At 36.2% G+C, this 13,884-nt stretch overlaps 1 protein-coding gene across 1 annotated transcript in view; it reads right to left on the reverse strand.

The window, feature by feature from the left end:
• Positions 1 to 13,884, reverse strand: part of TMEM131 (transmembrane protein 131) — a 94,561-nt gene that overhangs the window by 17,710 nt on the left and 62,967 nt on the right. Inside the window, exons 16-29 of the mRNA XM_069006087.1 lie at positions 13,562 to 13,672; positions 13,342 to 13,476; positions 12,798 to 12,902; positions 11,384 to 11,470; positions 8,150 to 8,302; positions 7,921 to 7,996; positions 7,701 to 7,818; positions 6,058 to 6,196; positions 5,858 to 5,967; positions 5,438 to 5,504; positions 4,373 to 4,524; positions 2,964 to 3,106; positions 1,647 to 1,833; positions 405 to 590 (exon numbers count right to left, since the gene is read on the reverse strand). Coding sequence (XP_068862188.1) covers positions 405 to 590; positions 1,647 to 1,833; positions 2,964 to 3,106; positions 4,373 to 4,524; positions 5,438 to 5,504; positions 5,858 to 5,967; positions 6,058 to 6,196; positions 7,701 to 7,818; positions 7,921 to 7,996; positions 8,150 to 8,302; positions 11,384 to 11,470; positions 12,798 to 12,902; positions 13,342 to 13,476; positions 13,562 to 13,672 — 1,769 coding nt within the window. The remainder of the gene's footprint in view (positions 1 to 404; positions 591 to 1,646; positions 1,834 to 2,963; positions 3,107 to 4,372; positions 4,525 to 5,437; positions 5,505 to 5,857; positions 5,968 to 6,057; positions 6,197 to 7,700; positions 7,819 to 7,920; positions 7,997 to 8,149; positions 8,303 to 11,383; positions 11,471 to 12,797; positions 12,903 to 13,341; positions 13,477 to 13,561; positions 13,673 to 13,884) is intronic.

Genomic DNA, 13,884 nt, shown 5'->3' on the forward strand with positions numbered 1-13,884 from the left:
ATACTCCAGAAGGATGCTTACATTTCTATAAGAATTCACTGCCAGTAGTGCTTTAATACCTAATATGCTTCAAGTTTGCCTTATTTATCAAAACCCCTACAGATTACCAGGACTAACAGGAGTATGTATCTCACTTGAGAAAATAGGTTCAAGCAAGAAGTGTATTATTTTGTCCGTGGTTTGAGCAGAAAGACAGTAGTCCTCTGCCTTAAACAGTTCAGGCTCAATCTATAGGAGTGTTTATTAATTTGATCTCCTTTTAGCCTATTTTATTTTACAACAATTACTGCATGTGCTGAATACACACGTGCTTCTCCGTAACCTGTACTCGAGCAGCAGTAGTTCGCGCCTGTACCACGGTAAGAACAAACACACACACACACACACACAGACAGACACTCTACCTCATTATTCCTGAGATGATTATGTACAGTGCCAGTTCCCAGTTGGGCCTGGGCAGTGCTTCTGCACACGTTGCCAACATGTGATACGGAAGCGATGCATTCAAGATAAATACAAATTCAGAGCCTCCCGCAGTGATGAATTTTAATTCACGTATAACTCTGGAAGCAGTGAAATCTGGTGTAAACCTGGAAACAACATAAAGCACATTAGAACTTTCCACATGAACAGTGCAAAGGTTTGAGGCAATTTTTATAACATAAATTACAAATTAAAAAACCTGTAACTCAACCAATTACCACACAGCCTAAAAATACTTGTATCTTTCAAATCTCCGTGATGTAATTGACTATGTTCACTAACACCTATGCTTAACACATCTGATACTGGATTACTCCTGAGGTACCAGACGAAGTTATAATAACTGAAAATAACATTTTACCACATCTGTTAATAAAAGCTGTGAATGCAGTAAAAATTTAACAGCAGGTCTAAGTAAGTAATGGAACCAACGACTATGTGAGCTATAAATTTTTTAAACACTTCACCTTTAAGTCACAAATGTGACTTCAAAAGCATTACCACTACATCACAGTCTCATCACAAACTAAAATTGTGCAGAAATACTAGTGAAATACTATTTCACTGCAGCAGTATTTCATACATCCACTTGCAGAACAGAAGCAACTTCTGAACTTTTTAGATACCATTTTCTGAATAGTTAACTTTACAAAAAAGCACTGTTAAAAGATCAGTGTTTGGTGCAGAGACTTTTTTACAATAAAAACTGACAGAATTACACAAACATTATCATTAAGGCAGCAGACAAAATATTCAAGACTAAAATGCTGTGCATGACAATAACAATCCTTAGACCAAAGGCTCTTTTCTACATACTGCAATGCACCAAAACGATATGTAGGTCTAGGTCCCATGTGCATTCACAAGTCAAAAGAGGGAAATTAATATAACCCCATATAGTAACATATTCCAGCACAGCAAGTTATACTTACTGGATAGTAATAGAAGTAATACTATAGCCAGTCACAAAAACATGGTATGAAAAATCAAATAGTGTTTGCAAGAAGAGAGAAAATGTCATAGTTGTGTAATACTGTATAAACCCCCCATACCCTCAAACTTCAGTAAAAAGCCCTCAGAATTTAACTAAGGGACTTTTTCTCTGAAACAAAATTAAAATTCCAAATGTAACACTCCATTTAGATTTAAGAAAAAACACTTACAATATGACAATGTCTTTAGAGGCATTGGCACTTAGTGCAAATTCCTGACAGTTAACTACTTTAAATCCATATCCTTCACATGTGTAGCCACTGATTTCCATAGTTTTCACATTAATCTGCAGCTGCCCTGTATTTTCCACTTTAAATGTTCTTCTCAGTGTGAAATTCGGCTCCTTGTATTTCATTTCTAGAAGCAAACAGCAGTGGTTAGTGTTACGCTAAGCAGATATCCTTCACTATATTCATATTCTACAGCAGAAGAGAGTTCTGCCAGTATTACAGCATAAAGGGGACTAGCAAGGTCCTTGGAAACTTTAACTTGTAGGAAACATATCTCTGCAGCCAGATTCCCTCACTGTCAAGGTAGGGCACTTGTACAATTCCAGAGCCCTCTAACTCATGAGGGAAAAAAACAAAAACCCCCTAACCTCTGACAGCACTGAGGCCCCACAAAGATATCACCTAAGTTGCAAAGTTCTTTTATGTACTGCCTAATGTTGTGGTATTATGTGAACAGTCCCAGCAAGAGAAGAATTAAAACAGTTTGTTCCTTTTTTCTTTGTGTGTCTTAAAAATAAAAATACATGGCTTAACAACACGTCTTATTAGCAAAAAAATCCCTAATCACAACAGGTAAAAGGTAATGACTAAGCTTTACTTCAAGTTTTCTTACTCACCGCTCAAAAAAAGCAGAATAATCTCAGATAATAATTAACATGGCACCTTAGAAATGTCTGGAAGACTGCAAAGTAGCACAACAGATTTTAATGCCAGGTACAACTAAAACTCTTTTACCAGTTTGTTAGGTAATATATGTACTCTCAGTTCTCCTCTCAGAAGTAAGCCTGAGGCCAAAGAGCAGAAAACCTCTCTCTGATCTCAGAGTAGAATCTGCCTGGAATTTAATTTTTCATCAAGGAACATACCCAGCCTTTCTTCCCCAATGGCTATGAAGGTATGAGGAAAGACTATGAAGGTGTGAGGAAAAGAAGTACACAAAGTTGCGCCCATGATCCATTTTGTATTAAATTTAGGAACTAGAGATTTTGCTAGTAAATATGCCCAGATCTTTACCTCCTCTGTCTTGAATTTTAGTAGACAAAGAGCTTCTGTTTTATCTTTCCTAGTTTTCATGTTAAAATGAAAAACGTAATACATTTTGTATTCTGCCTAAATAAAGTAGCAATTTTAATGCATTTAAAGGAATTGAATTTCTGGGGCACTAGAAGAGGGGAAAAGAATTTCCACACATTTCAAGTTTTACACATAAAATAAGACTTCTTTTCTGTTCAGCATATTAGCTCAAGAGGTACTTACTTTCTGAACAGTCTTTTAATAATGCTTCTGTGATTTTAAAGCGTAAAGAACTTCCTGGGCCAGGAGGTTTGCCTGCAACCTTCAAGCTCTCAGTTGTTCCTTGTCCTTGTACCATTATGGCATCTACTACAGTCAAATTATTTCTGTGTAAAAAAGAAAAGGGCAGGGGGAAACATTAATAAAAGCTTCTCTATGAGTCTATATCCCAAATCTGGAGAACAAATATATAATCTGTTCCACAGAAGTCCCCACATTATGGAAGTAAACACCAGGGGTCTCAAACATAGTGTTTCCAAGACAAAACTCTCAAGAAATCACATCATAGCATACAAATACAAACCCCAATGGAATAGTAGTTAAAATTTGTATCTCTCTTACTAAGGCATCACACCTGATATGTAAGTGAAATAGTTATTCAATGTTCTTTACTAGAAAGACTGAACTTGCATTGTAGCTTGATCTTGCAAAGGGCATCTCTAACTAGAGACCCTTTTCTCAAGACATGTAGGATGTACTTCAGAAATCAACTCTCCAGGTACTGGTGGGTGACATGACCCAGCAATGTGCACTCACAACCCAGAAAGCCAGTCATACCCTGGGCTGTGTCAAAAGCAGCATGGCCAGCAGGGTGAGGGAGGAGATTCTGCCACTCTGCTCTGCTAAGACCCCACCTGGAGAGCTGCATCCAGCTCTGGGGTCTCCTGAGCACAGGAAAGACATAGGGCTGTTGGAGCAAGTCCAGACAAGAGGCACCAAGGTGATTAGAGGGATGGAGCACCTCTCCTATGAGGAAGGGCTGAGAGAATTTGGATTATTCAGTCTAGAAAGGAGAAAGCTTCCTGGTGACCACACAGGAGCTCCAGTACTTAAACGGAGTCCATAAGAAAGATGGGGACAAACTTGTTAATAGGCCCTGTAGTGACAGGACAAGGAGGGACGGTTTTAAAACTAAAAGAGGGTAGATTCAGACTAGATAAAGGGAAAATGATTTTTTACAATGAGGGTGCTAAAGCACTGGAACAGGTCGCCCAGAGAGGTGGTAGATGCCCCATCCCTGGAAACATTCAAGATCAGCTTTGACAGGGCTTTGAGAAACCTGAAGGTGTCCCCGGTCATTGCAGGGGGTTTGGACTAATGACTTTTAGAGGCCCCTTCCAAACCAAGCCCTTCTGTGATTCTATGGTAAGTATAATAGTGGATTATTTGCATTACTGAGTATGTACTGAATACAGTTAAAATACTGTAAAACATGTCACAATTACATTTAAATTAAATCTTTCTGCAGACGTGATTCTACGATTATTCTTGTAAAAGCAATAGTTTCTTGACAGCTGATCGCAAGTATGATCTTACATATAAATAGAAAAACAGAAAAAAACCCACACTTACTTCAGAAATATCTCTCTTACCTGATAACAATCAATGATGAAACAGTTTTATTAAGAACTGGAGAGAACTTTACTTTGACAGACTTTCTCTCACCAGGTTTTAATATTAGACTTAAAATGAAATGATGAGCCAGGCCCTTTGTAAGTCCCACAGTCGTCTGTAGTGGTTGGACCTTAAGAGGGTGGGGAAAACAAAGCAATGCTTTAAAAAATAAGACATTTTTACATGTATTTGATAGAAATGGTATTATTTTAGCTAGAAAAGTGGTCTTGTAATAAACAAAGGATACTACTCAATGACATATTCTGTTTTTTTAACCAGAAACTCTGATAGCACAAAAATTTCCCTACTTATTATTAAACTGCTTATGTTAATGAAGAAGCAGAACAACACAACAGAACAGAACTGAGGTAAACTTCACCCATGTAGATTCATAAAGTTCTAGTGGAAGAAAGATATCATAAGTTCTTGCATATATATTTCAAACACCAAATTAGCATCAAACCATTATGGAAAATTTTTTTCTCAGAATTTTCCACTGTTAAGCAAACAAAATAGAAGAACTGCACAAGGAAGTGTATTTTGCTAAGTTTGCCATTTGTCTTCAGACACTGAACAAGCATCGAATGTTAATCTAAACCGAACTGCAAATGGAGGGGAAAAGTCAGATAGAAAAAGAAGTGCTTAGGATGTGGCATGCTCTATATGAAAAAGCACACACTTAAAAGTAGTCCACAATACTCAAATCCCTTAAAAGAACCAACAAAGCAATAGAAAAATAAATTCTTTCCTAATTTTAGAACTAGTAACCACTATGCTGAGGAAAATAATCCTGTCAGTAAGAGAATGAGTAAATGCAGTCTTCCTCTAACTTCAACAGTTGTATTATGATGTAAGTATATAGAAAAAGTGACACTTCATTAGTCACATTTAAAGAAATTCTTCTTTTCCCAATTTCTTGATATCCAACAGACATCCCATTTTCCATACCAATACCTAAACTTGAAGGCATGTATGGCTGAACTATTACTAAAACATGAAAATACCTGAATTTAAAATTACCAAGAATGTACTGAAATACTTACACAATTTCTGAAGACCTGGAACTCTAGAGTCCTCTGATTGAAATTAGTTGGTCTACTCAAATTAAACCTGAAATGAAATTGCAACTTTTTCTTTCTCACAGGTCAGAGAGGGTAATGACATACTTGTATTTATGGATTTGAGCACAAATCAAGTATCTATGGTAGCCCAACACACAGCTGGAAAGCATAACTTGATTTCTTCTTATTTCCCCCCCCTCTTACATTAAGTTAAGGAAGTAATGTAAACACATTTTAGCTCAATAAAAAATACAGATGTGTGTTCAATGGCAATAGAATTCAAATTCTAGAGGTGACTAACACTAACCACCAACACAACTGCCATATCACGCACTCATTCCATGTAAAATGCATTTCTTCTGCTGAGTGAGAGCACCCCAAGGATTCCACAACAACACTTACCGTTCTAACAGCTTGTCAACGAAAGTGGATGGGTTAGAATACAGAGCTACTGGAAGAAACTGAATATACACAGGAACATCAGCTGGATTTTCTAGAAAAATTTCTTCTTCCTATTCAGAAAGAAAATTTTTTAGAAGTTTACATTACCATTAATGCAATCAGAAACACCTCTTAAAATGGTATTATCACAAAAAACTTACTGATGAGCTGTTTGTGTTGGTAAGAGGGAAGTTTAGATGGCGTGGTGAACTAAGGATGGAAGGCCAGGACATTTCTGCTGTAATTTTCAACTGGACATCCTTCTGAAGATCTGTGTCTACTTCAAATACAGCATTCAGTCTGGAGAAACAGTTATAAAACTTACTTTTACATTTTGCAGGAACAAATTTTGAGAATGTAACTGAGATTCAGGTCACTAAGAAAAACAACCCAAAATATATTTGATGATTTGAAAAGGTACAAATAGTAGAAAGGGAAAAACTCCAATACAGCATCCACAATCCAGAAAATGGATTTTGCCTGCACATGTACAGTAAATCAGTACATCTACTCTAACTGCACTGGATACCCAGACTGTGTGCCTGCACACCTATCTAATAAACCTAAAGCAAATCTGAACAAGTCCCACTTGGTGCTAGCCACTATTTCCATCAGTGAATGAAGTTCTTTGCTATTAACCAACCTCCACACCAGATTTGGGTCCCATTTTCCTACAAGCTCTCCAGCATGCACTGAAACAACACTAACAGTATTGAGTTCTCCAGTCAGCAAAATAGACAAAATACTAGACTTCAAACGCAGAGAAGTATTTTGGAGAGACTCCAAATGTGCAGTCACAACCCCCTCTGTTTTCAGAAGTTGTCTGTCCTTTCCCTGAATGATCCCTTGGACAGCTGGGTAATTTTAACTCTCTTTAAAAGTATTAAATACTCTAGAATATATAATAATAAATAATATTAAAGCATTGTATATTCAAGCTAGAACTATTACTTATTCAGAACTAATCTTTAGTAGCATTCTCCTTTACTGTTCTCTTACTGTAGGGGATAGGACATTCTTGAAAGTTACTGGTGTGGCTAAATAGAGGATTCTGTTTAGATCAAATTTTCTCAGGAGTTATTAATATATCACCATTATAACACAGAAGTGATAAAGGGGGAATGCTTTTGTTATTCTATTTGGTTGCATACAGACATTTTGTTTCTTCATATACCTGTTTTGAAAGGGTAACCTGGATGCTATCAACACAAAAGACACACACTTGCTGTTAATGTTAACTCGTGTCTCCTGGAGATTAAACCAACTTTATGTATGAGAAGGCAGACGTAAAAGGTATGTAGCGTCTACAGAGTTTGACTTTTTCTAAATATTAAGTAGCAACCATTGATCATCTCAAGGTAAAATATAAGAAAATTTTTGTAATTCACTGAAATGCAATAATCCTGGTATGGTAACAACAGAAAACCTTATGAAATGTTAAAAGCAATATTGAGGATACTATTTTAAAACAGCTTAAGCAGGGATACTGAACAAACACTATAATCTGTTTTCAGAGATTTTTGGAGAGTAGAGACTGCCTTGCTGTTACAATCCTTTCAAGAACTCCAGCAACTCAGTGAATAGTAACTTTAAGTGTTTTCTTTAACTTGAGGAAATTATTACTGTTTTTAACTTTTAGAATGCTCTCTTTAAAGGTTTTGCAGAGTAGGCCAAGCAATTCCTTCTCGGCCCCCTCTCAAAAAGCACAGCAATATTAAGAAGCTTTGTATTCAATAAGAGCACACATATCACAGAATTATTACTGATTTAAGGCCTGAGCAAACAACAGGAATAAAATACTTACCTATGGCTTGCATTCTCTTTTATTTCTGTCCATTCTCTGAATAAATTCTCATGCAAATCCCAGTCAGAATCCCATGAATCTTCTTGCATTGCTATGCTGTGCTGAACTTTAGATTCCGCTGTAACAAATACCGTGTTTTTAAAAATCTCCACGTAAAATCATTACTTAAGGAGAAAACTTATTTTAAATGATTTTCATTAAAAAGTTGAACATTACTTACATTTAGATAGAAAGGGCAATCCTACATAACAATGATCTCCACATTGTAAACCAGGATCAAAATAAATATTTGCAATCTGCAAAACATGTAAGAGCTGATCAGTTAAACAGCACAGTAAATCTGATGACCAAAGAAAAAAGAAAGAAGCTTTCTCTTGAACACAGAAACTTAACATATGCTATAAAGAAAAGATAACTTACAAAGATTTAGAAATAAGGCATAAACAAACCTTTGATTTTTTTCCTGGCTCTAAATCTTCTTTATTACTTCTTAGCCTCTTATAATAAAACCTTACATCTTCTGACAGGGACCGTATGTGTTGTATTTTCACCTTCTGAGAAAAGGAGTTCATAATGTTCAGGCTCTGGTGAACTACTTTCCCCTAAAAAAATAAAAGGAAATAAGTCTGCAGGATATGCATTTTTTCCTAGCATATGTATCTATTTATGCAGGCTGGCAAAGACCACAGCACTGCTGAAATGCTAAACTGAGATTTTTAATTACACTATCTTAAAGAAATGCCATTTGCAACACTTCAAGATAGTAAGTTTCTGTGAAGTTGTATTCTTTCCTTCATCTGCTTCCAAACACAGTTCATCCTTCTTTGAAAATTAAGAACATGTGAAGTATCTTGGAAGAGCTAGGATAACAGCTCTCCTTAATCAAATCATGATAAAAGAAGTATCAGAAGAGGAAAGGCAAGAGAAAAGTTCAGTTTTCTGAGCCTCCTATTACTAAAGGGAAACAATCTTTTCGTAAGAGATCACTGCTAGCAATTAGAAATAGTAATTAGTTGCTATTAATTAGAAATAATCTAAAAGGAAGAGTAAAGGGAAGCTAAGATTACAAACACTACAGGTGACGGAGGCCATTTAAAAACCTCCTTCCTGCTCCCAAATGCATTTAAGACACCAAAACTACATTTAAGAAGAAAACAGGAAGTTTTTTCCCCACATCCTGAAACCCTGCCTCCTTTTCTGAGTCAAACATTATTTTATCTTTTAAGCATAGAAAATGCATTTTAATTGTCATGATCAAAATCCTTACAATGCTCAAGCTTTACCCCTGCCCTCAGTTGTAAATCAATGACTCTGTGCTCATGTTTCACACCTTACCTCAACACCCAACTCTGACATGTATAGAGGAAACAATTAATAGAAACAAAAGCAGAAGAAAAGTGCAACTCAGGACTGGTGGTGAGACTTCAGTATGAGCAAAAAAATCAGTATGAGCAAATATAAATACCCAAGATTATCTTTTAATGAACACGTTTTTCTTGTTCCCCTTAAATCAATACTTTAGACTTCAAAAAAAAATTCCCTAAGTTTAAGTGGAGACATGGGCGAGGACTTTTGCAGGTTCAAAATTTGACTGTGGCCTCAGGAAACAGTCAAATATTGCAACAGTCTCAATAGTAGTAATTGCAGAGGGAAAGAAACTACAAGAATAAATCCTTAATGATACAGTCCTGTTAAACTGAATAGAAGGTATGTCAGAGCTTCATTTGTGGATTCCTATGAGTAACAAACAGTCATCAACTGGACAAGACACAGGTTTGTTAAAGTGTCTACAACAAATAAATGGTATTTTACTAAGACCTTCACAGCATTTAGACATGAAACAACAGACAATGGGAAAAAAAATTGTTCATCAGTAATAAGAAAAACAGAACAATGCCATTTAGCATAGAAGTCCTCAAAGATGAGCTTTGATCAAGGAAGAATTGAGAGGTGGCACTGTGAGGTAAAGATGACACTATGAAGCAGAAGTCAACACAGCTAAGATTTGTTTAAATCAAGACACTGACCTTTACAAGGCTTGTATACACTGTCAGTGTATTGCCAACAACCTTCAACAGAATACCAGAAATCACACTTAGGTACAAATACGCTAAAATTATAAACAGACAGACAGCTCTTGCAACCAGGCAGCTGCAGGAGAATTACATCCTAAGTATGAACTGAAAAGCATGTGTTACTAAAATAGTAGCACCTAGTTATTCCTGGATGGTGTAACTGTCAAGTTTCTCTACCAAACACTGAAACAAAAAGAACTGATGCTATTTTAGACTTATTTTCATAAGTAATAGAGGCATTACAGAAGAACTAAATGCAAGAGTAGCATGAATTCAGTGAGCATGAGTTTAGTTTGAAATGAATCCAAGAAGAAGTAAAAGTAAGTCTGCTGTTAATATTCTCAAATACAAAAAGAGCTAAGTGAAGCTGACTGCTCTGAAAAGCTTGGGGCTTGAACACAGTAAATAGCCTATAATCTTGTCCAAGGTGATAATTGTATCTTAATCTATATTCCCAAACAAAATTCAGGAGGCCAAAGGTCCCCTGAATGAAAAATTGTCTGAAAACATTACTAGAAAAAGCATGAAGACAATAAAAATCACAACAATCTGGGGAAGAGAAAGAATAATGACATCAAGGAAGCTATGCCTGAGAAACACAGATGCTACAAGAAGTAGTATCTGCCTAAACAAAATAAAGCAAAAGCAAACAAACCAACCAAACAAAACTCCCCAAATCCAAACAAACAAAAACCCCCCACCAAAACTGCAAAGCCAAAACAAAAAGCCACAAACAACAAACAAACAAGACAGAGCCCCCTCAAAAATCAAGCTGACCAAGACTGTGAGCTTATTACTATGAAGTACTGAGAAGTTCTTTAGCCATTTCAGCTAAAACTAACTCAAAGGAGATTAAAAAAATATTACTACTTTAAGGTCCAACATGGAACAAAATATTTTAACGTGGCACTCAAAAGGGACATTCTTCACAGGAATTCTTCTTCTTCATAATAGTAATAATAATAATTTCTAATAGATTCAGATACAGAATATAGAAACTGCTTTATCTCCAGTGAAAGCAAGGGAAGTGGATCTTTAAGCTATTTTAGCTTATCAAAAGCTTATGAAGCAGTTCATAAGGAAGTTATAGGTGTGGCACTCAGTGTAGTAAGTATCCATATAATGGTGAGGCTATATAGTAAAAAAAAAAAACAACAAAAAAACCCCAGATCTTGAAGATTTTAAAAAACAACTAGTGATCTTTGCAACTGTAGCCATGACAGTTTGACCTCAAGAGTAGCAAAAGACTTCAGAAGAATTTGTGACACAGGAGATCAGAAGGAAGATGGAATTTGTGGCAATTGCAGCAAACACTCAATGAAGTCCTGCTCACTAACCTTTCTCTGATGAGATCTATTCCATTACATGAGTATGCCAAGATCCCATTGAAGTGGGCTATTGAGGAGATGTAGGGACAACTCATGCTTGGAACACGTGGCAGAAAAACTCCAAACATCCCCCAAAATAATGACAAACTGATCATAACAATTCAGTAGCACAACCTCTCCAGCAATTTGACACAGAACTCAGGACAGTGGTCTCCCTTGAAAAGGGCATATGAAGGAAAAACACAGCAAGTAAACAATTCATCCTCCCCAACTCTCTTACCGGAAAAGAGGGTGGAAGAAAAACATGTTTTGGGGAGCAGGTCAATGAGCCTACAGCAATCACGGCCTTCACTGGTATAGTTAAAATCTGGACAAAAAAAAAACCCCAAGAAAAATTTAGGAAAAAACCTCTTACATTTCCAGCCTTTAAATGTCTCTTCCACTTTTAAATTGCATCGAATAAAAAAACCCTGAAATTCTACAATTAATGTCCTCTAGGATTATACAGACATTTAAAACACAGAGACATGAATTAAGATTTCAACCCATCATCATATTCTGAACAGTCACTCCATACTGTCAGGAAGCTCTCCTTTACTCAGCCATCCTCAGTTCTATTCTACAAGGAGCAGAAAAGCATACTGAAAACATAAGCTCCCCAATGGGGTATTATATAGGTCTCATTTGAATGGGGCTTACTTTGTTGGAAAACAGGAGGGTAACATCTTTAAAGTAAAGGAGGGAAAAAGATACACCCAACTTCTCAAAACATCATAAGGTGTCATTGTAATACCTCAAGACACACATCCAAAAAGTAGTGTGGAAGGGATGTCAATGAGATTCAAGTACCAATATGAGTAGAATAACTTGTAGCAGGCAAGAAAATTAAATGCTTCATAATCTATAACTGAAGAGTCACATATATGTGTGGCTATATTACAAAAAAGCTTAAAATCTCTGACAACTGGCAGAAATGGCAATTTCCCATTTTCTGTAGCACCCTGAGAACCATGCAATCAGTGACATGATTTCCTGACTTCATAAGCACAGAGTGCCATTTGAGGTTTTTTTCCATATATCACACAAAGATATTAAATACAGATTGCATTATTCATTAGACTGTCTCCTGCAAAAATAAGGCATATGAAGTTAAGGCAACTGGCTGTTCCCTCCTATAATAATCAGTGTAAGGATTCTGTTTCATCAACTGCCAGCAAATTGTGGCAAACTGCAGTATGGTTTAGAGGGCATGGGGGTATCTTGTCTCTTCAAACCTTAATGATTTTATGACTCTCCAAAACAGCTTTCACATTGTGTTTTGACAAAAAAGTCCGATATTATAGCTCAATTTCAGTAACTGATAACGTATGGAAAAGAACGTTGTCAGCACATGATACGCCCCAACATCCATGCATTGATGCTTTCAGGATGTGCCATGTCACTGAAGAGCCCAAACTGCAAAGCATTAGGTCAGATTTAAATGGATATTTCTGAAAGGCGGATGAAAATCATAACAGAAGCTTAAGTAGCACTACTGTTGTACGATGAAGGGTTAACTTGCAAAGATAACCTGACCTCCAGAGTTCCCTTCCAACCTCAACTTCTCCCTCATGCTACAGTCTGTCCACTAATACAACACTTAAAGACTGAACCTATCTTTTGGGCAACACTCATTTATTATACGATAAATATACCTCATAATCTGTTGTGATTTGTACAGCTCCATCATGAATTCCTTCAAGTTCCTTCGCTATTAGACTTACTCTGAACACTGCATAATAACCTGATGCTAGGATCACCTGTAAATGGTAGAAAAAGTCACCAATGTATTCCATTAAACAAAACGAAACCTCACTAAGAACAGACTCAAAACCATTTAAAACCTCTGTCAATGATAAACAAAAAATTCTCATACATAAGCGATTAACACAAAAATTATCTATTCCTTGTGGTGATTGAATTCCCACTCATCCCAGATTTATGATGAGCATCATCTGAGGGTATGGAGATTGGTTAGATTTTGAAAGGGTAAACGTCAGAAACAGCAATTTGAATACAATGCTGCTCCTTAGAATAAATTTATGAAGTCTACATGCTTTATCATATTCAACTTCAGACAAAAATTCAGAATTCTTATCTCTCCTCTGCCAAAATGAAACTGAAAGAAGTTGCAGAGGTTTGTCTCTTTTCTCCCCTCCTAAATCTAGCTTCGAGCAATGGATTCAAAGGATTACTTACTGAAGACTGATCAGAAGCAGTAGCATTTTGTAGTTCATGGTGGTTTGCAATTATTGTTGTTCTGTTTCCCTTTTCAGTTGTTAGAAGTTCTACAGCCAAGCCATCCCCTATAATATGCCAACTTTTTATAGCCAGCTTAAAAAGAACAAAAGGTACTGTTTTCAGCAACAACACTGATGTAATTTTTTTAAAAGATAAACTAAAAATAATGCATCCTTACCTCTATTGGATTGCTGTTGATGACTGCAAATAAAATGCTGGTAGCTTCTGTTGCACTCAATATGCCAAAATCTATAAATCGCTCCTCAGTTTTTGGAGACAGTACAAAGTACTGGAAAGATTGATAAAAGTATTTTAGCATAAGTGAAATATAAAGTGTGCTCAAACTCTAAGCTCATTAAAAAATGCATTAGTAACTTTAACACAACTAAATTTCCTATGTAAAACTAAAGCTTTTAAAGGGAACAAAAAAATTTTTCAACAGACACCAAAGTAGAATAAAGAATTAAAGAGTCCTATGAAGTCTGCCTCTAATTAGACAGA

The sequence above is a fragment of the Aphelocoma coerulescens genome, chromosome 1 (assembly GCF_041296385.1).
Source record: "Aphelocoma coerulescens isolate FSJ_1873_10779 chromosome 1, UR_Acoe_1.0, whole genome shotgun sequence".
NCBI lineage: Eukaryota > Metazoa > Chordata > Aves > Passeriformes > Corvidae > Aphelocoma > Aphelocoma coerulescens.